The 26680-nt window shown below is 42.3% G+C and overlaps 1 protein-coding gene across 1 annotated transcript in view; it reads left to right on the top strand.

Annotated features, from left to right (window-relative positions):
* Positions 1–26680, top strand: part of nbr1b (NBR1 autophagy cargo receptor b) — a 60557-nt gene that overhangs the window by 25248 nt on the left and 8629 nt on the right. Inside the window, exons 6-20 of the mRNA XM_076081771.1 lie at positions 1180–1257; positions 1376–1650; positions 3719–3844; positions 6233–6439; positions 7479–7638; positions 9712–9795; positions 9981–10166; positions 12291–12404; positions 13005–13080; positions 13166–13276; positions 14532–14702; positions 20341–20619; positions 22399–22594; positions 23553–23804; positions 25209–25294. Of these exons, the coding sequence (XP_075937886.1) occupies positions 1180–1257; positions 1376–1650; positions 3719–3844; positions 6233–6439; positions 7479–7638; positions 9712–9795; positions 9981–10166; positions 12291–12404; positions 13005–13080; positions 13166–13276; positions 14532–14702; positions 20341–20619; positions 22399–22594; positions 23553–23804; positions 25209–25294 (2401 nt within the window). The remainder of the gene's footprint in view (positions 1–1179; positions 1258–1375; positions 1651–3718; positions 3845–6232; positions 6440–7478; positions 7639–9711; positions 9796–9980; positions 10167–12290; positions 12405–13004; positions 13081–13165; positions 13277–14531; positions 14703–20340; positions 20620–22398; positions 22595–23552; positions 23805–25208; positions 25295–26680) is intronic.

Raw genomic sequence — 26680 nt, 5'->3', positions numbered from 1 at the left:
CCTTCGTTAACGAATACATGGAGCATATCATGTCTTCTCATTATCGTAGTTCTTGTCAATAACTCAATGAGCTCCATAATGGAGTCATTAGAGCTGTCAAGAGGTTCCATATACACAAACAAGATTTAGTAAATCAGAAACTATACAAAAATGTTATTTCATGCTCATTTTGTCGTGCATACCATTTTTTTGAATATTTGAAAATTGAAATAAGAAGTTTCTTTAAAAAAATCCATGGAGCAAAGAGAAAGCAGCGTGATGAAGGCCCATTGAGACGCCCAGTTTTACAGCTTAAAAGTCTTGATTGGTGCTGGTTGTGTCTGGGAGAGCAGAACTGGCAAAGACAGAGAACCAAGGCAAGTCATACTGAACTAGATAAACAGCATATAAGAAACAGGCTGGCCGTGGTCCGCCGAGTTCTTGTTAGTTAGTTGGTTTGCTCTCTCATTGCAGTAACATCACCATCAGTGCTTGACTTTGTTGGCCTGCTCTCAAACTCTGCACTGACTTCAAAATGTAAATTTCCATGTACAGAGTCATGTAGTAGTACGACTCACTGCAGTACAGTGCAATGCTTTGCTGTTCCGTTCAGCTGTCAGCATTCACACACATTTTCAGCAGCAAAGGCATTTTCTAGTCACTGGCATTATTATGTCATTAAAATCAATCATTGCAACTTAAAAGGTTTATCTAAATCAATAACTTAGAACTGTTATCGTAGTGCTAATAGACTGCAGCTGAGTCACTCTGTAGAGTGTAGGAATGATGACTAAATGGGTCCAGTTGGCGGACAGTAGTGAGCTTGTTGACAAGTTGTCAGTTGATACTTGAGTTTTGCTTTAATTCCTTAAAATTTATCACCGAAGCAATAAGAAAATAAAAGCACATTGAAACTGCTCTCGGATTGATATGAACAATATTCCCCTTTCTTCTTCCAGGCGTGCATGAAGTGTGAACTTCACATGCAGCAGGTTACGCATGTGCAGCATAGCATGGTCATGCTTCACATGCTATAGTGTCTTAGTGTGGACAATATGAGAAGAAGACAACATGCTTTATTGAAGACCTGGCGGATGAAATTACAATGAAAGCTGTATGGTCATTTACATTGACAATGATTTATTAAAGATGTTAATATGCATGTTTTATCTAATGAATATCATACCTTGTGTTAATCAGGTGATCTTGAAAGACATAAAGGGCATCAAAGAAGAAGACAAGACTCCTCCAGCTTGGTTCACCTCTTACATGGAGAAGGTAAGAACAACCTGATGGAGGGGAAGTCTTTCTGACACATGAGCTGTGAACCAATTCAACAGCACAAAAACACTAAATAAGCGCTCTCGTCCCATCAACCCCCCTTTTATCCCTCCAGTTTAAGGACCAGGTAGTCCGTGAGGCGGTGGAGAAGATCTGCCGGGAGTTCTCTGGACAGTGCTGCATTCACAAGCCCCTGGGGGGAGGAGGAGGAGGAGGAGGAGGAGGAGCAGGAGCAGGAGGTGGGGGAGGTAGAGGGGAAGCGGTAGGAGGAGCAGAGGCCCAGCAGGTCCCCGAGGTTTCCTCCTCCACTCTGCCTGGAGCTCCATCCTCCTCCACACCTCCCTGCTCCTCCTGCCGGGGGCAGACCACGGGAGGAGGCTACCAGTGCAGGTATGTGCTATCGGCAGCTAGCTGGCTATCACAAGTCACTTTAAATGTAGTGCTGGAACTTATCTACTTCTCCAGACTCATGCTATACTCTCCAGCTGATCTGCAATCATTCCACATATCTGTGTCCTTCACTTTGTTTGTCTTGCTGTGCTTTGTGCTGGGAGAAGAATGAATGAAGTGAATCAGCTTCTCAGACACCAGTTTGCATTCACACTGCTCCTGAGTGCTCAAACAACTCCGACAGATGCAAACAATGTGGAAAATGTTCTGAAAACTTGATTGACGGACAAAAGTCTCAGGGTCCGTGTGTAAACGAGATGGACACAATGTGAGCTCGTATTTATTTTCAAAACTCTTATTTTGAAAGAAAAGAATGCGGACTGTGAAGAGGCCTCAGGAGAACTCTACTGATTCAGCATCACAGTCTTGTAACCAAGCATCCATTCAGGGATCACCAGGGTTCACCAGGGATCACCAGGGTTCATGCCACTTTCAATTTATGAAAAATGGAAACCGATAAATGCAGTCAGTTAACATTTAAAACTCAAAAAGAGCTGAGCAGAACTCAAAGGAGAGGCTTCTCACCACTGATCCATCCTAAAGGTCAGGTGTGCCTGAACTGGAGCACCTGGAGTTGTTGCTAATCTTCGGGTGAAGTCCCTTCATGTAAATCAGCAAGTGGCTGGCAAGCAAGACACAAGAACGTAGCATGGGCCTCGAGTGGAGTGGAGTGGAGTGGAGCATTTATTCACCTACAAATAAACACACTTGCTGATGTCACGCTGCGCTTGCAGTACGCTGCCCTAAACCCCTGACAGAGTATGTAGGCAGACACGTATGTGACGAGCTCGCAGCATAACTAATTGATGTGGTGGAGACTAATGCTTTGTTCATACTAGCTGCATTATTCTCTAAGACGCCAGAGGGTGTGTAACACAATATAACTGAAGAATCAAAGAGACGAGTGTGACCCATAGACTGTAGGTGTAACGTCAAAGAGCCATAAATGAACCTCCACAATGACGAGGAGGGATAGTAATGATCTGTAAGTTCACATTTCATATTCATGGTCTACTTTAAATTCATAATTCATTTTCTTTGTATAGCCCAATATCACCAATCACAGATGTGCCTCAGAGGGCTTTACAACCTGTACAACACATGACATCCTCTGTCCCAGGACCCTCACATGGGAACAGGAAGACCCTTCAACGGGGGAAATAAATGGGAAAAACCAACCGAAGAGGGGTCCAGCAGTGCAATAGGTGTCATGAGTACAGAATGAACAACATAATACAATTACAACATATGACAGAAATGATACATATAGTGAGAGAAGTCAGTAGTCAAATTAATAATTGCAGAAATGATAATATAATCGGTCAATGATTGGTTAACGAGGGTCGGTTAACAGTTAGAAAAGAAAAGACAAAATTAGCGTCAAAGTTGATGGCTGACCGGTGCATTGGGATATTCAACTCTTCTGTTTGAGAGGATGAAAAGAAAGGTGAGGAAGGAGACACAGTGTATACACTACTCTACTCTGGTGACTGTGGCTGTAGCAGGTCGTCCTTCAGTCAGAGGATCCCGGCTCCACTAGTCCATGTGTCCTTGGGCCAGACACTTAACCCCAAGGTGCTCCTGTAGCTGTGCCTACTGTGTATGAATGTTGTATGAATGTTAGAGAGTCCTGATGGGCAGGTGGCACCTTGCATGGTAGCCCTGTCATCAGTGTGTGAATGGGTGAATGATGACATGTAGTGTTAAAGAGCTTTGAGTGGTCGGACGACTAGAAAAGAGATGTACAAGTACAGTCCACTTACCATTTACTACACAGACATGTGTTCTTTATCTGAAACTTCAGAATGGATTCAGTTCTGGTTTACCTGAAAGGTCTGACGCCAGCTGCTCTGCTCATCCTTCCATTTGACTTGAACTGCAGATGAAAGAAGCAGCCTGTCTCAGTGGACAGTGCTGTGGACTCTAAGGTATTTCCTGCCTCTGTTTTTTTGGAATTCTCTCATCTCTCTCTCTCTCCATCCGTCTTCTTCCCTCTGTCTCTGGTCAGTGTGTGTACTTCCTGTACTCTGTGCGAGCCCTGCAGCTTCTCTCATGATCCCAGTCACAACCTGGTGAGAGCCAGGACTCCTCTGTCCATCCCGGAGCACGGATCACCTGCCCCAGACCACAGCAGGTATGAACCTGCCATCTTGTTGGAAAGACATTGTTCATACTTTTAAATAGTAGAGACTAGAGTTTATTTCAATGGGTTTTTGGTTAGATGGCTGAAATAGTCTGTGGTTAACACAAGCTTAAGAGCATTTAACATTCTGTCCTACGATAAAGACCATACCAGTGAATACACCTCTTGTGAATTTATAAGCTTTTACAGCTTTTAAAAAAGGCAGTTGCTAACAAGTGGCTAAATGAGACAAAAAAATGTCATCATGCCAACGAGGGGATGCTCAAGCTCATGCAACCATGAGGTCATCTTATCGCATAACATTAGCGTTTCACTTCTGCCGATTGTGTCCAGGCTTCAACAATCATAAGTGTGGTGATCAGTTGTAAAGATTATCTTGCTAAACATAGTGTGTAAGTATCATAAAATTGTGTTTACCACAGAGCTCATTTTCTGCAATAATCCCAAATCCAATGGAAAAGTGGAGGGAAGCGGTGCGATGCTAACTTCTGGGTTGGCCAACAAAAAACCGTCATCCTGCAGCGCTCTATTGGACAAAACTCGGCAAATAAAAAGGAGGGAAGTCACAAACGTTACATGGCCTACGAGAGACAGGAAGCAATCCACAAATGTGCAAAAGTAATTTCATGTGAACAAATCGCTTCGTAAATGCATATATATCACTTTACATGTAAAGCTATAGAACATATATGAAATGATGTGTTTACAGAGTCATTTATGCAAATTGCTCTGTATTTTTGAAGATATGACTTTACATAATACAAATAACAAAATACATGTTTGTGTATAGTGATGTATTTTTGGATCATGGTACACATCTTTGGATTGTCTTCTGTGGGTTACAACTGTTAGAGTCCAATATAAAGTAGCATAGGATTCCACCGCTGATTACTACAGAACTAAAGAAGAGTTTACAGTCGGTGTCAGTAGTGCTAATGTCAATGTGATGTTTATCATGCTGATTGTCTTAAGCCCTATTTACACTGACTATTATTACATGGGAACCTCCAGTCATTTGAATAATTGTGGAGGTCGCGCCATGTCCGTCATTTTTAAAGATAGATTCTACCGACAATTACGAATTTGCAGCAACAGCTTTTTGCAGTAATGTAATTTTTTCATATTCATATTCTTTATCGCTATTAGTCCAGTTTAGTTCGGTAGAAGAGTGAAAATGATGCGCCAAAGGCCTCCTTCAATGAGAACACACACAGAAACACTAGGCTAACGGGGAACGTGGGACCCGTTATCTCTGGAGTAAATATGATGTAAACAGGTAGTAGAACATTAAGTAAGAGCAGTATAAACGTTAAGTGACATCCATACATTAGTGCGCTGCAGGTAAAGTGTTAGGTGATGAGCTCCGTATGCTGATTCAAATATAGATGCTTTATGCCTGAAAGTATAACTTAGATATTCAAATAAATACTACATTAGCTGACAGTCTGTACTTTTGCCAAAAGTACTGACTCCAGCTTAAAGGGATAGTTCGGGTGTTGACTCCAGCTTAAAGGGATAGTTCGGGTGTTGACTCCAGCTTAAAGGGATAGTTCGGGTGTTGACTCCAGCTTAAAGGGATAGTTCGGGTGTTGACTCCAGCTTAAAGGGATAGCTCGGGTGTTGACTCCAGCTTAAAGGGATAGCTCGGGTGTTGACTCCAGTTTAAAGGGATAGCTCGGGTGTTGACTCCAGTTTAAAGGGATAGCTCGGGTGTTGACTCCAGCTTAAAGGGATAGCTCGGGTGTTGACTCCAGTTTAAAGGGGATAGTTCGGGTGTTGACTCCAGTTTAAAGGGATAGTTCGGGTGTTGACTCCAGTTTAAAGGGATAGTTCGGGTGTTGACTCCAGCTTAAAGGGATAGTTCGGGTGTTGACTCCAGCTTAAAGGGATAGCTCGGGTGTTGACTCCAGCTTAAAGGGATAGTTCGGGTATTTTGAAGATCTATGCTCTCGCCAAAGCCACCACACTCCATTGGGGAAAAATAGAAATAAAAAACGCACCTTGCAGAATATGGCAGTATGCCTCGATCTGTTAGTTAGTTAGTTAGTGTTATTGTGTGGCTTATTGTGGGGAATCCAAACTACCCAACACATACTAATGCTGACTGTGGATGAGTACCTGATACCACCACACTTCAAAACACTATCCATTTAATGTACGTCTTTTTATGTCATTAAATGGACGTACATTAAATTAAAAAACTAAACATAACTGAAAAAAATGTTAATGAAGTTTATATATATAAAATTGTCATGCTAAAAGCAGATCTATTGAATGCGGGACACTTGGCTGCGGAGGTTGTGGTCGTGGCACATTTGATGTTTTAAGGGAGTCATTGTCGATGTGGCACACTGGCTCCAACACTGGTGTCCCATCCAGGTTCTACAGGCGAGGTGACCGCAGTTTCCGAAAGGCGGAGAAGCAGCGGCTGAAAGCAGAGAAGCGCCTGCTGAAAGCTGAGGTCAAGGAGATCCGAAAACAGCTGAGAATGGAAAGGCGGGGCCTACAGTGGAGCTCCTCCCACAGAGATGGAAGCTCCTCCCCTGTCCTTCTCCAGCCTCGAGCCACCCAGCACAACAGCCCTGAGTAGGTTACTAAACATAACATGCTCCAAACTAGATCGGTTATAACATACCAAAAAGATCATTTCTCAGGTCTCAGTGAATTAAAAAAAATATTCACTAAAAGGTGCAGCTCAGTGATTCTCAAGCAGCGTTATTTAGTATTTGTAATCATAGAGGATTGTAGAGTAGCTCAAAACAATGTGAAATAATATAAATAACAATTCAAATAGAAATAATTGTATTTATCCAGCTATAAGTGAGCAAGCAAGCACAGAAGTGGAAAGCATATATGGATAAATGGTTGAAATAGATGGCTAAAAGTAATAGATTAATGTGAAAGATAGTAGATGGTGAAATAGCTACAAATAATGTAAAAACGTTTAAATAACTAGCTAAATGTAATATGGATAAATGGTGGTGTCTACTTGAGGGCCATGGCGGTACAACTGGCAAAAACAGTTTGGGAACCACAGTTTTAGATTATGCCAGGAACACATTTCAAATAAAGTGTACTGACTTTATTAACAAATATCCAATTTGATCTTGAAGCCACTGGGGGCGAACGGGAGAACTTGTTCGGACGCGTGTTCTATGCCTCAAACAAATCACTGTCCAGTGCGCTGTATCTCTTTCCATCCGCTGATCCATTTATTCCGCTGCACATTGACACCATATCATTAAATCAGCATTGTTCAATCTTACTTGTATCAATGCATCTTAATTGCTTAGTAACAGAACAGAGGAACACCGCAGGAGAGGACAACGCATTGACATTCCTCGCTGACACTGTCAAAAGCTGTTAGCTTCCCGTCCACACTCCTGACTCTCATCACCGGGCACTTACCTGTATGCACTTTTAGGTCAATGCCCCACCCTGTGTTCAATGTCAGAACTGCATGTTCTTGTGTTTCCCTCAAAGATAAAAGAAAACAACAAAACTACATTATGGCTCCAACATAAAGATTAATTTAAATCTTCTGAGATGTTAAAGAAGTTATCAAACCTGGTTTACAATTCAACTCAAGATGGATGCATGACTAAAGGACTTTATTTCTGCCCAGGCGTCCAAAGCGTCCCTGTCCCCTGGTGGTTCCAGCCATGACAGCTGCATTTCTGGACGAAAACCTTCCCGATGGAACCCGACTGCGTCCTGGGACCAAGTTTATCAAGTACTGGAAGATGAGGAACACTGGAACAATCTGCTGGAGCGCTGACACAAAGGTACTCTTCTGTTGCCCATTCTACTCTTCCACAAGTATGAAGTGTGTCAGGTGGATTAGAACGGTAATGGAGGGTCTAAAATGGAAAAGGGTCGTCATCTGGGGAGAATGAATGGGCTCGGTTGATATCATATCGAAGTCTGTCAACTTTTTGTGAATACAAATAAAAATTTCAATCCCTCAGTGGAGCTGGTCAAAAGGTCAGAGCATCAAGAAGTATATCATCTTCTGGAGACCAAGTAGTGGCTCGGCTCCAGTGATGACTTTGTTTGTTGGTTGGTTGGTCAATCAGTCAGTGTGTGAGACTGGGGTTTAAATAGTAGGTGCCGCAGAGTGGCAGGTGAGAGTGATTGAGCTGATGAGGTGGGTGAGAGTCAGAGGGTACATCCCAAGTCTCTTATTTGTCGTTTCCTCGCTCCTCGATTCTCACTTGAACCGGAAGTTGTTCTGCGCCGCCATATTGACGGCCGCCCCAAAGCTCTTATTTAGCTCTGAGGATCGAGGATGGAGGAGGGAGGAGGGATCTCTGAGGAGCCATGATCGAGTACCCACGAGAACAGACTTCCAGGAAGTCTTTTAACTGCCGATACGCCGCCTCATTGTTCATCAGTCATGTGATTGGACGCTGCAGCCGATCGGACTGAGATTTTGTTCAACATGTAAACAGTGAAGACGGATCACAGATTAAACTCAAGCTTTATATTTGATTAGTTTTCTGATTCAACATCTGGTTTAAATAAATGTTCATTGTAGTCTGAACAACAAAAGGACCACAAACAACTTTCTTCATTTATTAGAAAGATTTGTGTTTTCATGATCTGATATTTCCCTCAATAACTTTTATTATGAAAACAATTAAAGTCAGAGAGAGCTGGAGACTAAACACGTTTTACATCATTCCTGAGTGTTTGATGAGTTTTATAATTTAAGAGAAACAATAATCATATCTGGGTTATTTAATAATGACGTCACAATTTCAAAACGTAAATAATTCATAAATAAGACGATCGCATTCGTCCGGTAGAAATGGATCCTGTGCTTATAAACAGAACACAGGACACAGTTTGTTAACAGACTACAGAGAGACACACCTCTACAGTGGTGATTACTGTGTGTTTTTATTAGTTATTAGTATTATTAGTTACTATTATTAAGTACAGTGATCATGTGAACAGACACAAACTTATCAAAAGTCTCTCCAGCTGTTAAAGCCGACTGACAGCTGATCACAGCTGATCCAGCTGTGATCAGCTGATCCGCCGTCATCAGAAACAGACGTCGCTTCACGTGATGCAACTGAGAAAAGGACGTCTCATGTCTCTTAAAACATAATTCCTCGTTCCTCTCTCCTCGCATGGTTTCCTCCATGCATCCCTGGTGGGAGGGACTAAGACGCAAGGAAAGGACCCAAGTGAGGGAAACGGGGATGCAATTAAGAGACTTGGGATGTACCCTTAATTGCATCCCCGTTTCTCTCACTTGCGTCCTTTCCTTGTGTCTTAGTCCCTCCCACCAGGGATGCATGGAGAGACGCAAGGAAACCATGCGAGGACGTCGCTTCACGTGAAGCGTCGTCTGTTTCTGATGACGGCGGCCGCTGATCACAGCTGATCACATCTGGATCAGCTGTCAGTCGGCTTTAACAGCTGGAGAGACTTTTGATAGTTTGTGTCTGTACACACCACTGTACTTAATAATAGTAACTAATAATACTAATAACTGATAAAGAGTATGTGATCTGTCTTCACTCTGGTATGAAACTCTAGTCAGTCAGTCCGATCGGCTGCAGCGTCCAATCACATAACTGATGAACAATGTGCGTGTCGGCCGTTAAAACACTTCCTGGAAGTCTGTTCTCGTGGTTCCTCGCTCATGGCTCCTCAGAGATCCCTCCTCCATCCTTATGTATTTTAAGGCGTTGGAGTTGGTGATAATTATCTGTGGGTTCGTCACTATGAGTGACACCTTTCACTTAATTGTTCACTAAATTATTGATTTATACTTTTATACTGTAGTCAAAGAAAGTAGCATTGATCAATGAGCATCATGTTTGGTCTTGTTTTGCTCCCTGCAGCTGAAGTTCATGTGGGGAAACCTGGCGGTAGGTTCTGGGGACCGTTGGAGAGAAGTGTCTGTTCCCTTCCTCCAGCCAGGACAGGTCAGAGGAAGCTTTCATTTACACCTATTATTGGAAATATACCCTGTAGGCTACTTGTCATCCTTCTTGTTGTCTCTTTGTACCACTGAATCCCGTGGATGTGTTCAGCACCATACTGCTCTGTGTACAACATATCACTTCTTTCTTCACATGTTGATAACACTTCATGTTTTCTGTTTGCCCAGGTTGGTATAGTGAGTGTGGCGCTGTGTGCTCCTGCCGTAGAGGGCTCCTACACCTCCCACTGGCGTCTGGCCCACGCTGGAGAGCAGTTTGGACCCCGGGTCTGGTGCAGCATCGTGGTCGATCCTCTGGCCCCAGCGCCCATGATGGCTGATGGGATACTGGTGTCACCGTGTGTCACGCCACAGGTAGAACGGATGTGTGGATGAATGAAAACGGGAATCTCATGACTTAATGCGTAAATCAATAGGGTCACGCTCTCGAGCTCCAGGCTCCACCTCCGGTGCTGGGACCCATCTCATGTGTTATCACGTGTGCTAAGGTGGAAAATAGCTCTTCTTTATTAAAGCTGACATGCCGCTGTATATTGCAAGTATTTTATCACGCTTATCGTTAAAGGTATGATATGCAGAAATGTCCTGAATATAATGATATGATCATCACTTGTGACACACTAGAAGTGTGTGGTGGTGTCTGTATCTGCGGAGACCCTGCCCTCTGCCTGTATTTTCCATTTTCTTCTTCTTTTGCTGTGTTTGGGACGTTTCTGGACGGGATGTAGGGTGCCCTTCAGAAGCCTTTATTCAAAATCCGGCAACTCTGCACCCTCCCGCGGGGCTGTTAGTAGGTGTGGATGTGTTTATTTGTGCTTTGGAATGTAACCACTGCATTACAATCTCTGATTACCTGCTTTGTTCTCCCTATGGCCGCTTCCTCTCTTCATTCACTCTATAGCTCGCTCGACAATCACTGTTCTCTCTCCTCGTTGAGCTCAGGAGGAGGAGCCAAGTTTGAATGCTGTGTTTACAAACACCAACCAACAATTGTAACATATTATACCTTTAGTAAATATCGTGCCATGTCCATTGTATCATGTGCATTTGGATATAACTATAACTTCTACAGTTAGGTTACGTAATGTTAAGCAGCAAATAACTTTGACTAACCTGAGTTTGTTAATGTTAGCTAGCTATGCTAATGTTGTTAACAAACGTTAACGTTAGCACAAAAACGGGAAAAAAAGATTAATGTAATCATTTCAAAAACTTTAGTTTGCTGACGACATTAGCCTAACTAACTAACGTTAACAAACTCATACATTTCCTACAAGTTATTTGCTGCTTAACGTTACAGTTATAAAGTTGTATTGTTGGTGTTATTGTTGGAGATTGTGTGGCCGATTCAAACAAATCAACGCATGCTATGGTTGGGATCTGATATAAGCAGGTTTGGTTATTAGCAATTATCAAAAATAACTATTAATATTTATAGAATTATTAATATTGATACATTTATGTATTACGTATTATGGGGCACCACAAACGCTAGAGCAATGAGCATCACAAACGACTTTCATCACAATACATAAAATAAATAATGCAGAGAACTGTTCTTTAAAAGGCACATAAAGTGTTCTACTCTATTACAAGCAGTTCTGAGCACCACAACTCCATCAAACAAGCATGTCGTGTTTATGTGTGTGTGGGTCAGTAAAAGAGAGAGAGAGAGAGAGGAAAGCATCCAAAACTCGTACAATAATGGGGCCGTCGTGTTGTCCGTCTGCGGGTTAACGGCAGCTGATCCTGGTATGGCAGTGGATGAAAACAACAAGAGTCGACTTATTTAAAAGAGATTACATGGTACTTTTTTTTTTTTAAAGAGAGCGGGTCGTATAAGTTATCCTTCTCTTTGGTGAAAGCTGGTGGTCTATGTCTTCCTTCTTCAGGCAGGCTGAGACTGCTAGTTGTACAGTGATCTTTAAGTTAACAGGATCCAAATATGTGGTCCAAAACCATCCATCAAGGCTGGGAGTCTGCCTCGGTTACTAAAGACACAAACGTTTGTTGACCTCCTGTAGCAACTGATGTTGCAGTAGAAAGGCAGGGATCACAGCATTCTACTCTACATTTTATATCCTTGGTGAGACCTCCGCCAATGGGAGCTCAGGACCTGATTTCAAACCACATCTCACACTCAGATTTTCAGGATCTGGTGGGATTTTGGCTTTGTCCCATTGTTTAGGCTTTTGCTTCTGCAAGTAGGCCTTTGCGTCCAGGCTCATAGCTCTAAACAGGAGGTTCCTCTTTACCCCACCTGATGATCGTCTCTGGCATACACAGTATCAGGCGTCACGTCCTTCTTCAAACTCGGGACCATAAAGGGTCCAACGGAGGAGGTGGGCCTAAGCCTGGAACTCTGCAGCTAGACCCTTCTATGGATTATCAGAAATACACACTGATACATATACAGTATATACACACATAGTGTACTGTGTACAATATCGAACTGAAAAGATTTGACTTTGTTTGCAGGGTAAGAACCCAGTTGTGAAGGATGGACAAGCCAGTGCAGCAAGGGAGCAGCCACTAATGTCAGTGGACCAAGAGGAGTACTACATCCCCTCTGTGGACCTGCTCACTGCACAGGTAGTACAATCTGCAATCATTACCTTTCTGTACACTTTGCACTAAGGCCGCGGAAGCCAATGGGTAACGACAGATCACCCTTTGACGTAAGACGATCATACACCAGCATGTTCTTTAATGTATTGTTTTATAGGTTTATGAAATTGCATAATTACACTTGAGCAACCTCATAATCACAGTCAAACAATCAAATTGTTGTCTAATATTTAACACACATACAGTGGTGGTAGAAGTATTTGGATCCTTTACTTTTAATACAAGTAGCCGTGAGCACAATGTAGAAAGAACCAAGTGAAAGTCCTGCATTTCAAATTCTAAGTATTGTAAAAGTACAGATGTATAATTCCAAAAGTAACCAAAAGTAAAAGTAGTCATTATGCAGATTGGCCCTTTTCAGAATAATTTATTCATATCATATATATTGTATTACTGGATTGTAATTGGTGATCAGTGTGGAAGGATCCCAGAACTCTAAACAGGAGCTGCGATATCCTGACTTTGAATGCGTAGTATGGGTCTCCTAACTCCTGAAACACACCCTCCTATATCTCCCATAATGCAGCTCAAAGGCACTTTATTATCTATCTGTTCATCTCTCAGGATCTTCTATCTTTTGAGCTGTTGGACATCAACATTGTCCAAGAGTTGGAGAGTGTCCCAAACAACACCCCTGCTGGTAAGAAGAGTTATTCTAGTTTGCAGTTGCTTAAGGGAGCTTGTTGGTATCTTTAGAGACCTGACTGACGTTTCTTTCCGTCCAGACGTTACTCCGTGCATGTCCCCTCTGCCTCAAGAGGGCCACCTGCAGGACAAGGGCAGTCCCTCTCTGGCTCTCATCCAGGAAGAAACAGAAGTCATCAATAGCATCATGGGTAAAGTAGTTTTCTATTCAAAGGTTTTTAAGGCTCTTGATAAAGTTTTGTTGATAAATTGGTAAATGAAAAAAAAGTCTAAAATGGAGCAAGACAGCTGAGTGACAGCTGAACATGATCTGAGGCCTCATTTATCAAAGCATGGCCAGAACAAGTTGAAATGTTTAACATGTGTTAACACAGAAGTTTGTATTTATGAAACAGATATACTCACACCCTAATACAAAGAACATGACACATTTCACCTGTTCTACATCCATCTGCTTTTGCATGAATCTGCATATGCTATTAATGCCCCCAGCATGCCATATATGGTCAATACTTCCCTTTGGAAGTCCAGTACCCTGAACCTCTTCCAAGCAGATTAAAAACATTTCAGACAGATGGAGAAGACAAGGGATGTACTGAGGCAGCTGGACAAGTTCAAGTGATAGAATGTCCTTCTCTTCTTGTTGCTACTGAGGACCAGCCTACTTCTTCATATAGTCTTGGTGATAAGTGCCATATTTATTTATCTCCTGTAATGAAATGCAAAGCACAACGAAAAACGGCACCAACTGGTTTAAAGGTGGAGTTTGCAGCATGAAGATAAATTCTACAGTCAAGCACAGACCTGATGGTTTCATCTTCACATCCTCAAGACAGAATCATGCTTAATTCTGATATGCATTTGATTTATTCAGTTGGCCTGAGTGGTACCTGGATGTAACACTTGTCACTAACTGATCCTCTGTGTCCCTTAGGCCCTGTTCACACCTGGCATCTCTTTCCCTCTATATGCAAATATAAATGTACATGATTTTCGTTTTGCCAAATGCATTGTTCTTTAACCAATGAGAGGCAGCGATGCACTTTGTCAACCACTGATCCGATCGTGCAAGACGCATTTTAAAACCAAGTGTAAACAGGGTGTTACAGGAGCCACAGGTGTTCAGTCATGCTGAGAAACAAGATTAAGTAAATGCATTATGGGCATCATTTCACTCTGAAAGACATTATTTCCTTGGTTTCCAAATAACAGCTGAAATGCACCGCATCATCATTAACAATCTATCAATAATAAGTCCATGGTGGACGGTAGAGTTCGTTTGTGTGTCTGCATAGGAATCGCTTTTCCTGCGATTCTACCTGCAGACCACTGGGGATTGTTGGTATTTATGGTCAGCAGTGATTCTCAATGTATGCAAGAGGAAGAACCTGGCACTGATAAAGGTCTAACAGACATAACATCTGTCCATCTGCTACTGGTCCACAGATGTCCCTCATGGGGTGGGATCTGGAGCAGAGGGGGGCGGAGTCCCGGCTCAGGAGGAAGGGGAGGATGACATCAGCGGGACTCAGTTTGTTTGCGAGACTGTGATTCGCTCAATGACCCTGGAGGAGGCCCCTGACCGTGCCCCTCTGAGAGGGTCCCGCCCAGAGCCAGGTAAACATCAGTCAGCAGGATTACGGCTCTCAAGCTGTAAACTTTTAAACGGAGTACATTTTTTTTACTTTGTTGATAAGAGTAGCAGTAAAAGTGTAGAAAAATGAAACTGAATAAATGAATCCAGCATTGTGAGAATGTAGTGTACGTTTCTTCCAAAATCTTATCATTTTGGAATGTGGAACAAATGCATATCTACATATCACAGCCCTGGATAGTGACCTGATAGAACCTGGGCCTTCCAGTCACCCAGCAGCTCATGAAATCCATTATTGGAAAGTATGTTGAAAATATGAACTCATTGGATGGTAGGCAATGTTTCTACATTCTGACCTTTTGTGTCACATGAATTCAGTGGAGCCATTAGCTTTTACTTTCCACTGAACTCCCCCCAATTTACTCCAAGTTCCTGAACTTGGAGTAATAGTTTGCGTGTATTGAATTGTGGTAGTATGAAGTACTTCTCCATAGTCAGTGTATTATCTACAGTAAGGCAAGGGAAGTATATTTGTATAGCACATTTCAACAACAAGGTAATTCAAAGTGCTTCACATAAAACCATTAAAAGCATCAAAACATAAGGCAAAAGAAAAGGAGATTTAAAAACAATTAAGAAACATTCATTGAAACATTAAAAACAGTCATTAAAACACTAAAAAGCAGGGTAAGAAATAAAATACAGTAGTGAAAAGCAGAAATGCAGAAATGTATTAATATCCTTGAATGTGGTTCAATTAAAGGCAGCAAACAGAAAAGTCTTCAGTCTTGATTTAAAGGAGCTGAGGGTCTCAGCAGACCTGCAGCTTCCTGGGACTTTGTTCCAGATATGTGGAGCAGAACAACTGAACGCTGCTTCTCCATGTTTAGTTCTGACTCTGGGAACAGGAAGTAGACCGGTCCCAGACGACCTAAGGGGTCGGGATGGTTCATAAGGTAGCAGCACATCAGAGATGTATTTTGGTCCTAAACCATTCGGTGCTTTGTAAACCAACAGCAGGATTTTAAAGTCAAGTCTTTGTTGGACAGGAAGCCAGTGCAAAGACCTCAGAACTGGAGTGATGTAATCCACCCTCCTGGTCTTAGTGAGGACTCGAGCTGCAGTGTTCTGAATCAGCTGCAGCTTTCTGACTGACTTTTTACAGAGACCTGTAAACACACCGTTACAGTAGTCCAGTCTGCTGAAGATAAATGCATGGACAAGTTTTTCCAAATCCTGTTGAGACATAAATCCTCTAATCCTTGATATATTCTTCAGGTGATAGTAGGCTGATTATGTAATGGTCTTGATATGGCTGTTCAGGTTGAGTTCTGAATCCAGAACTACACCTAGATTTCTGGCTTGTTTGTGGGTTTTAACATCAGTGATTGAAGCTGAGCGCTGATTTTCAATCGTTCGTCCTTGGTACCAAAAACAATTACTTCTATTTTATCTTTGTTTAATTGAAGAACATTCTGGCCCATCCAGTTGTTGATTTGTTCAATGCAGTTACCCAGCCCTTGTATGGGATTATAGTCCCCTGGTGACATAGTTATGTAGATTTGTGTGTCTCCTGCATAATTATGATAACACACTGTTGTTTTCCATAATCTGAGCTAGTGGAAGCATGTAGATGTTGAACAGAAGAGGCCCCAGTATTGAACCTTGGGGAACACCACATGTCATTTTAGTCAGTGCAAAAGCTGTGTAATTAGCTACAGACACAAAGTATTCTCAGTCCTTCAAGTAGGATTCAAACCAGTTAAGTGCTGTGCCAGAAAGTCCCACCCAGATTTTTAGTCTTTCTAGGAGTATGGCATGGTCGACCATGTCGAATGCAGCACTGAGATCCAGTAATACTAAGACTGAACTTCTGCCATTGTCTGTGTTTAAGTGGATGTCGTTGAAAACCTTAACAAGAGCAGTTTCAGTACTGTGGTGCTGTCCAAAGCCTGACTGGAAGACATCAAAGCAGTTATTTACGGCCAAGAAGTTGTTCAGCTGTTGGAAAACCGCTTTTTCAATTATTTTACTTAACAATGGGAGGTTTGATATTGTTCTATCATTGTTCATTGTTGCGGAGTCTAAACTAGCCTTCTTTAGGAGCGGTTTAATAACTGCAGTTTTTAGGGCTTGTGGGAAGACACCTGAGAGAAGGGATGTGTTTACTATTTGTAAAAGATCAGTGGTCATGCAGTTTGAAATATTTTATAAAAAGTGTGTTGGTAGAATATCCAAGCAGCAGGAGGATGACTTCAGATGTTGTATAATGTCTTCTAGGCTTCTACGGTCGATTGAATGAAATTGTGTCATGATATTTGAATGGATGTTATTCAGAGAAGGGGACAACACACGTCCTGTGGTTGGTGTGGAGGCACTGACTGCTTGTCTAATTTTCTGAATTTTGTCAGTAAAAAAGGAGGCAAATTGATTGCATGCCCAGGTGGATTGGAGCTCAGCAGCTACCGACACTGGAGGGTTTGTTAGCCTGTCGACGGTAGCAAATAAGGCGTGTGTATTGTTACTGTTTTTGGTTATGTCAGAGAAGAAGGACTGCCTTGCACTTCTAAATTCCAAATTATAATTGCGAAGTCTCTCTTTATAGATGTCACAGTGAACCTGGAGATTTGGTTTTCACCACCTGCTGACCAGTAGAGGTCAGCATGCTGCCAGCTTGAAGAAACAGAAAAGAGTTTACTACACAGAAGCAAAGCAATGTGCTGCTGTGGATGGGAATGTCAGCAAAACAAATGTTAGCAACCTAAAACAAAAGCCCTCCAAAAAATATCTATATCCGTTAAAGAGTACACTATATTTAGAATGTTTTCACTGCATCACCTTATCGTTTTATCGACGGGGAAGTGAAACCGTTGTATCCATGTATGCTCTCTGTAAAGCCACCGGACCTCATCGAAAAAAAAGTCATTTTAATGGCAGAAGGTGGGCTTAGTTTGTTTGACTTTCACCTTTGGCACGCAGTGCGCTCCAGCCATAAACACGTGACAGACTTTAAATTATCTTTTTCAATAGTCTATATCAGAAATAACTTTTTCAAAAGCAATTCTCCACTCTATAAAAAAACTCTGAAACATATTATTCTTTTTGGCGATTGGGTTACAAAATGTACAATGAAAAAAATTTTTTTTTTGACATTTACTTGAAAAAAGCTAGGTAACAATTTGCACTCAGAAATTCTGAGTAATTTTTACTCAGGAATTCTCAAGTTAAGTTTACTTACTAGTAAGAATTGTTTTTTATCCAAAATATTCAAGTAACTTTTACTTGCAAATTTCTCCCTTAGACATAAAATGTACTTAGCCTTTTATAGTAATCTTTACTCAGGCTACCTTTTCATCTAATTACAAAACCCCAGTAAAAATCAATTAGGTGTTTCATGTATATTTAACTAGCTTTTCTTTACTTTTTCTGTTGAGAAATATTAAGTAATATTTACACTATATCTTTTATATATATATAAGTTACTGTAAAAATATGTCAGAATATGATAGTGACAAAATATTGTTAAGTGTATTAGACTCGCTCTAAAGTCACTAATTCCACCACATATGGGATATCTTTTAGCACATGACCAGAGTGTGCTTTACTGCTCAGCTATGATTCCCTGTCTTGTCACATTTCCCTCATTCGACCTCGGCTGCACTTGAGGATGTGAGAGAAAGCACGCTGTGTGCTGACTCAGCACAGCAAAGCACCTGTGTGGTAGAAGTGGGCTTCACTTAACCGAAGTAATTCAGCCCCCCTCCCCCCCACGTCGACGGAGCGCAGCCGGTCGAGCACCATGTCCCCAGGCCAACAACTTTTCAAGGGAGAACCCTGTAAAGTCGCGACCAAAACCACCAAAAACAGCCACAAAATGTAGCGCCGTGAGCCATGTCTGTAATGCTGCCCCAAGTTAGCTAGCATCATAGCCTAACTAGCTAGCACGCTAAACTGACCAGTTCGCTACTCTTCCGTATTCACAACTCAAACACCGACTTGACCGAAGGCTCAACAGCAACGTAGAGCATTAATTAAACATATAACCTACCCCAAAGGCTCCCGTCCATGAAGTGCCTCTCCTCAGGTGAAACGCTGCCGTCCTTGTTCAGGTTCTGCTGTTCCGTCGTCTCGTTGACGAAAGGAGCGCGAAATCTCCTCTGACGTCACCCCGAGTACGCGCTATAGGTTGCCAGGTTTTACTCGTATTACCCAAGTACATTTTACTTTGTTGTGTCAGGTAGTGCATTCAATACAGTAGTTTAGTAGATATTACTTGGTGTGAATGATTACAATTTACTTATAAAAATGAGGATACATAATTACAAACAAATACCAAAGTAACACATTAAGTAAAAGGTGATATTTTAAAGTAAAAGCACTGAAATGATAATTTCTTGTAAAATTTACAAAAATAATCGAGGTAATAATTACAAGGCCAAAAACTCTTTTTTTTCAGTGTAGGCTAACACTTTACAGTCACGATGAACAGCTGATTTGACAGCAAGCAGACAAGTGTCTTATCTGACCCAGTTTCACTTTATTTCTCCCCACAAAGTTATTTCTGATGTAACACTGTCTGCTCTCTGTCCACGTTACCAGACATGGAGGAAAATAAATCATTCATCAGTTATGTTAACTTACTTACTAACTATCCGTTTATGAAATGAAATCTCTCTAACCCCGAGAATATGCATGAACATTAATGTTCTGTAAGAGTGGCATTCAACAGTGTAACGGGACCCGCAGCTGAAGAAATGCATCATAAGCCACAGAACAGCGCATCGACCATTGTAAATAAATATAACATGTTCCAACCATGTAATCCACCAAATCTCGCTTAAAAAAACAGTGTATGTTAAAGTAGCTTTTATTACATAGGCATTTCAAAATCCACTGTCGGTCAACCTCTAGTTTTGGGTACTTTTAAGCTAAACTAGAGAGTTTTTGACCAGCAGTAAGGTCAGTCCAGTAGCTCAAGTCTTTGAGCGAGAATTCAATCCAGCACCATCTTTGAATTTACATGGCTTGTTTTGACTTTAATGGAAGAGAGCTCTCTCTGTTGCAATCAGTCCTTTTTTCTTACTCTAAACCCAAAAGACATGTTTTCTATCCTCCTTCGACGTCTCTGAACCCATTGCTTACTGTCATGTGAGTTAGTATCTTTTACAATTTGGGTGAGTTTTGCAAAAGCCTGAGTGACTGAACTATAAGGTCAAATCAAATAGCTAGTATCATAGCTGGTAAACAACTATGAATGTATGATGAGTCACCCAGGACAAGTGTCTTTAAAAGTTGGCTATGGCTTTGTTAAATGATGAAATATGCGGAGTAAAGGCCTCTCTTTGGACTTTGACAAGACAGTACAGATTCGATTCACTCACTCACTTTCACAATAAAAGCCCAAGACATACAATATTCGCAGATGAGCTTTTGGATTTTTGTGTATTCGCCATGCTACAGATCAATGTGAAGACAAACAGTTGAAACCCTTGTGTAAACTGCTCTATATTTGAAAATATCTATATTTTCTTGTGTTCAGCTCCAGCATTATTTCAGACTGGAGTTGTGTACTCTGCCTGCTGCTACATGTGTTTGCACGTGATTGAAATAGAAACGTATTACTGTACAGTATTTAACAGTGGACTTCCTGTTTGCCCCCAGTGGTGCGTCCGGCTGCTCAGGGAGGCTCATCCTCCTCTTCCTCCTGTATGAAAAGTAAAACAATGAAATCCGAAGAGAGCGCAGACAGCAGCCCCAGCACCTCTAAAAGCCCCCTGAAACCACCGGCTACACTGAAGGCTTCCCTCCCTCCGCCACTGAAAGCCTCCCTGCCGGCTCCCCTGTACATGGCCTTGACTCTGGGACCCGGCCCCAGCTCTGCCCCAACCCCGCTCATTGCTCCGCCAAGGTCCTCCACACTGCAGGAGCACACAGCCACAGGTGACAGCAGAGAACAGATGGGTTGAGCTGAGATACCATTTGACATCAGATCATAACAACAGTTCTTGATTGGACCATTTTATGTTTGGCTAAACATGAGTAAGCACATTATTTTGATTTGATAGTTTATTGCAGAGGTGTGGACTCGACTTGAGTCATGAATCTGATGACATCACTAGACTTGGCGCAAGTGCATTTAGGACATGTCCAACTCCAATGTTGTTAAATGGTAAAAGTAAAACACAAGGGGCAAAGGGGTTATGTTTCAACTCTTTATTAATCATAGGTGCGTCGTGGGCGTAATATGAATCAAAACAGACCTTAGAGTGTCATCTCCCATTCCTTTTTAAAAGCCAGGTGCGCCTGCAGCAGGTGGCAACCTCCAGTTCTGAAAAGTGAAGCCAATCCAGAAGTGCCTTAAACTTGCATTCTTTCTAATGGCCATCAGGGGGGGCAACGGCCAAACTCAAGGTCTCAAAACGGCAGTCCATAAACCAATGGGTGACATCACAAGGACTACGTCCACTTCTTATGTACAGTCTATGACCTGCACCGGCCGCATCACTGTTTAAATAGTGGACTCTACAAATTGGCAGGTTTTCTAGCAGTGAAAATGTTGTTTATGAAAAGCTTAACGGCAGCAAATATGGATTGAAAAGAATATTTGGTTGGATAAAAGCATGTTGGGAATTTCGGAAATGATTAGATATATATTTTTTTCAATCAACTTTCGACGTTTCACAAAACTCTGGAGTTATGGGAAATGTGTGGATCACACAAATCTGAATCAATCCAGCACAGCCACAACTGGAATCTAAACCAGTTGATAGACTGATGAACCTCAATGAGTCTCAGTAGAGGCTGAGCAGCATGAACAGCTTTACCCAGTCCTCCAGTATCTCAGTGAAGCACAGAGTGAGAGGTGATTCAGATCAGGCCACATGCTCAGAACAAATAGGGGTCAGTGTTTCACCTCTACTACTGGGTCCATGCACACTACATGCAATCATCAGTTAGAAATAAAAAAGCAGACTACTAACTAGCAGCACGGCAAGAATACGCAAAATACGACCGAGACCTCCTGAGAACTAGTCAAAATAACACTGCTATCTTATCATTTCCACTTGTGGCGTCGGCCTACATTCTTTCTGATAGAAATACAAAAGATAACGTTACATCCACAGTACTCGATGGTGTTATCATACCTCTTCATAAATGTCAGAGTGGTGCCTGCATGTTTGTCTCAGCTGTTCAACTTATCCTCATTCAACGGTTCGTAAGAAGTTCCTCCTTATTTTCTGTGCAACACATGTCAACTTCCATCTTCAGAGGAATCAACTTACTTAGGTTTGTCAACAAAACTAGTTAGTTAGGTTTAGGATTAGATTGTGTTTTGATTTAAAATAAGTATGCAAGTTACATAATCGATACATCAACGTTGACTCATCGTTTCCCGCGGGGGACTTACAGCGGTCTCCTGAGTGAGAAAGAGTGCTTTTAGTTTAGAATCTGACACTAAATATTAGGCCTCATTAATAGTACATGGATCTGGAAGTCAGTCAACATTTGTTAAAGCCAATTTAATGCCTTTGCATAGCTATTACACTCCGCCATACATCTGTTCGCAAATTGTGTGTGCACACTTGATCATGTTTAACAACTCTAAACAAGGTCTATAGCCATAATCTTGTTTTAAGAAATTGCAGTGACGCAGAACTGTGCGTCCCTGGCGGTACTGTTAGCCCGTGGAACTCAGCAGTATTCTTGATCCCAATACAGTTGAAGGTGAGGAGTCCCACATGGAGAACATCCATGTGGAGAAGGGGCCAGAGGAGGAGGAGGAGAAGGAGAAGGAGGGAGGGAAGAAGAGAGAAGGGACAAGGAGTCGCTCCTCCTCCACCTCCTCGGAGGATTACATCATCATCCTCCCTGACTGCTTTGACACCAGCCGGCCACTGGGGGAGTCCATGTACAGGTACTTAACTAAAGCGGTGGTCTGGGAGCCGGGGATGTGTAGGAACAGCTAACAGACCATGAGTAATTATTTGACAAAAAATGTATCGGATTAGAATCACAGACTCCGCCTTATAATTTAAAATACATAATTAAAATGACTATGAAGCAAGTCTTTCTGTGTGTGGTGCAAGTCTGTCCCTGGTGTTTTTTCCTGACTACAGTTTAATTCACCTGTGTTTCTGACCGTGAGTAGAAATGAGTTGGGCATGTGATGCCTGTATGTCATGTGTTGTGGAAAAATAACGAGAAGAAGCGGCGAATTGAAGTTGCAACCCAGCAGGAAGTGTTTTAATAAGCACAAGACAACATTCAACAAGTTCAACAAATCCAATGTATTTCTTCTTACAGCTCACTATTCTAGTCTAAATTCACCCCCCTTACTTCACTTTCCACCAATCAAACCAGTGGGTTGAACCACAAACAGAGCACATCTGGTCTCCTCACTATGTCACGCTCTCACGTCTTCATCTGGGTCAAGATAACCTTTTGGCAGAACACACGATTCATATCGGTTCATACGGGAAATGTTTGGATACAAATTGGAGTGATGTATTATAATTTGTCTGGCGCGCATTTCTAAGAATGTTTTTATGTAACCAAATGTGTTCAATATAAGTTATATAAACCGTTGTCTTATGAGACCAAATGTGTTCAGTTCGATCCTAAGTTATATGATGATTTTCTTAAACACATGGCAGGTGTTTTGCTCAGGACCCAAAGGAGCTCAGTGTTAAGTTGTTTGTATGAGCGGTTCTCGAGAACCTGTGGTGTTGCTGCTTGTTGCAAGCAGCAACACCACAGGGCAAGCAATCGGTTCGTTCTGAACAGACATGTTTTGAACGGGCATTGCACTAGATTCAATGGAAGGTGTATGTTGTCACGCTCCCTTTAATTCCCTATTTCTTGCCCCATTGCAGCTCTGCTTTGTCCCAGCCTGGTGACATCCCAGCCAAGATCCCCACAGACCCAGAAACCCCATCTCCCAACCAACCGGGCAGTTCAACCCCAGAGGGGGAGCTTGGTCAGGCGGACGAAGCCGCGGCGGCTCCAGGGATGGCGGTGTCGGGTGCCAGCAGCGCCAACGACATGCTTTGTACGTCTCAGACGCTGGACGACGAGCCTCTGACACCTGAAGTGGTGGCACCGCCTCAAGCCATCGTCACACCAAGGTATGAAGGGTGGGATACAAACACAGCAGCATACATTTACAACTGCTGATGAAACCTCATCACTTCCTCCATGTTTACCTCTTGTCTTGATTAATTTGAAATAAAGTATAATATTTATTTATACAGCACTAATTTCATCAGCACATTTATGTCATTACCTATGGACACTGACGTTACATTGTGGGATCGGAAATTAAATTTGCCATTTAAAACATGATCTGAACTGAAACAAGAACCATTGGCACTGAAACAGGTTCCTCTGAGAAATAAAACTCTTTGGTATTATTAATTACTAGTAAGTAATGAAGTCAAATCACTTAATTTTGAATGCCTGTATTTTGTTTTTCAGTTCAACTTGTTTCAGTGCCAATACAATAAGAGAATATGTGGCCTAAGGAAATAATAAGTTGATGAAAATGGTATTTGTGACACACATGATGTTGTAGGGCTGCTTGATCATGGCACAAATCATAGGCACCATTATTTTGGTCAATATTAAGATCCAGGTTTCAAGACGGGTCAGGTGGGTTGCACACTAAGGACAGTCCGCCCCGGTCCCGCTAGCAGCAGGGAGCTCCGTCTCTCACCGCAAGGAGAGAGGGCGAGCACTAAGCTGCGGGGTCCTGGGCCTTCCCAAGCCAACCTAGAGCCAGTCCCAGAGTAAATATGCCCGGCGAGGACCAACCAGGGGTGGAAAGAGTTCCCACCAGGAGATCCTGCCCCAACAAGCTGTAAATACAGGCAGCTTTGTATTTTCTTTGTTGTTAAGTTAAACATGATAGCATCATGTCGCCTGTTTAGACATCCAGCAGACACAGAGCAATGTTAGCATTTTTTTGGCGTTGTGTTTGGGTCTACCTGATGAATAGAGGAGCAGCAATATTCCGTGGAGGTTTGGTCTCCACGGACTCGTGAGAAAGAATGCCTGACTCTCTATGCTTCAATGTGTTCACCAGCAAACTTCTATTGTCTGCTGTTGGATGCTGAGCAGATGAAAAAAGCTGCCTGTTGCTGCTGGAAACAAAAGCTTGATGAGACCTGTGAGACTAAATCAAAACAGTAAAGTTGCAGGCTGTCAAACCTAAACAATGGTGGTGAATCCCTGCCCGCTTTGTCACTATGAGTGGCACGTTTCATGTTACAAACAGTTTGTCTTTTGTTCATTTTAACAAATATTAATTGCAGCTTTGATGTTTTCATTATTTTAGTTTTAAGAAGAATTCTTGGCATTTGACTTTATATTGATGGTGGTAGTAAAGATACAGACAGAAAAGCAGGGAGGCAGAGAAAGGGGAATGAAACAAATGTATGTGTTTTAACCACTCTGCTACCGGACGCCTCAGTGCAGCTTTGATAAAAAGATTGACAGTGTTCTTTTGTTTTTTTGCTCTTGATGTTGTGCAGTCCAGGGAGTAGTGGAGAAACAGATGTGGACCCTGCCACTTCTGGGGAAGGAACAGAGGGCTCTGAACTGTACCAAACTGAGGATGGTAAGCACGTCGCTATTTCGCTAATACCTTCGCTAAGCTATTTGTATATTTTTGCGCAAACAGTGCTAACAACAGCAACAGTGCTGACAGAGCTAACTGTGTTAACCTGAGGGAGACTGTTATGCTTCCATGACCGCGCCGTCCTGCCAAGTTGGGTTGAGACGGCATTATCAGTGGTAAGCGCTGTATGAGCGCAGTGCAGAGCGGCTACCATTAGCTAGGACACACAAATAACTTAAATTCACATGATGAGTATCAAATGTCAATAATACAATTTTCCTAAAGGATGATAGAGAGAGGGGATGTGAAAGGACAGGAGAGCAATGAGCCCTGAAAATCAAGAAACTACTGCAACAATACCAATGGAGCTGCTAGAAGTAATGCCATGAAAATGTAATTATAGAGGAAACTAAATGAATCTCTTAATTTTTCTCCATTTATCCAAATGGCATTAGAAGGGTACCCACCAAACTAACAACACCACAAGCTTAATCATTTGTAAGTATAGGGAGACCTAGCTCACAAAGATGATGACGTCAGGACGCAGATATAATAATAATAATATTAATAATAATAATAAATCAATTTTCTATAGCGCTTTTCAAAATACCCAAAGATGCTTTACAGGGCAAAGACAAACAGAACAAACAAACAACAACAAAAAAAGAAAGACAAAGGAGCAAACAAAACAAACAAACAGAACATTTTGGTAAAAAATAAGAATAACTGTAGAAGCTGTGCTGAATGGGTCATGTAATGGAGGGTAGGGTGCAGGGGTTAGCAGGTGAAGGCGAGGTTGAAGAGGTGGGTTTTGAGGGCTTGTTTGAATGATGATAGGGAGGGAGCCTCACGGATGTGGATAGAGGGGAGGTTCCAGAGGGGAGGTGCAGCAGCTGAGAAGGCCCAGGTCCGGCACTTGGTCCTGATGGTCCTGAGTGTTTGCACCGGCGGACCTGAGGCAACGGGTTGGGGCGTGGAGGGGGAGGAGGTCTGAAAGGTAGGGAGGGGCCAGGTTGTTTAGGGCTTTGTAGGTGGTGAGTAGTATTTTGAAGTCTATTCTGTATTTGACCGGGAGCCAGTGGAGGTTGCGAAGGACCGGGGTGATGTGTTCATAGCGGTGGGTGGAAGTGAGTCGAGCAGCAGAGTTCTGAACATATTGGAGTTTATTGAGGATTTTGTTGGGAGAACCGTAGAGGATGCTGTTGCAGTAGTCGAGTCTGGAGGTTATGAGGGCATGGATGAGAATTTCGGTGGTGGCAGAGGACAGGGAGGGTCGGAGGCGTGCAATGTTCCTGAGGTGAAAGAAGGCAGTTTTGGTGATGTGGTTGGCGTGGGGTAGAAAAGAGAGGGTGGGGTCAAGGATGATACCGAGGTTGCGGACCTGGG

This window comes from Anarhichas minor, unplaced genomic scaffold, assembly GCF_050575085.1.
Source record: "Anarhichas minor isolate MPS153535 unplaced genomic scaffold, ASM5057508v1 ptg000007l, whole genome shotgun sequence".
NCBI classification, from domain to species: domain Eukaryota; kingdom Metazoa; phylum Chordata; class Actinopteri; order Perciformes; family Anarhichadidae; genus Anarhichas; species Anarhichas minor.
The sequence above is the reverse complement of the archived record's forward strand: the minus strand, read 5'-3'. Positions and strand labels throughout refer to the sequence as shown.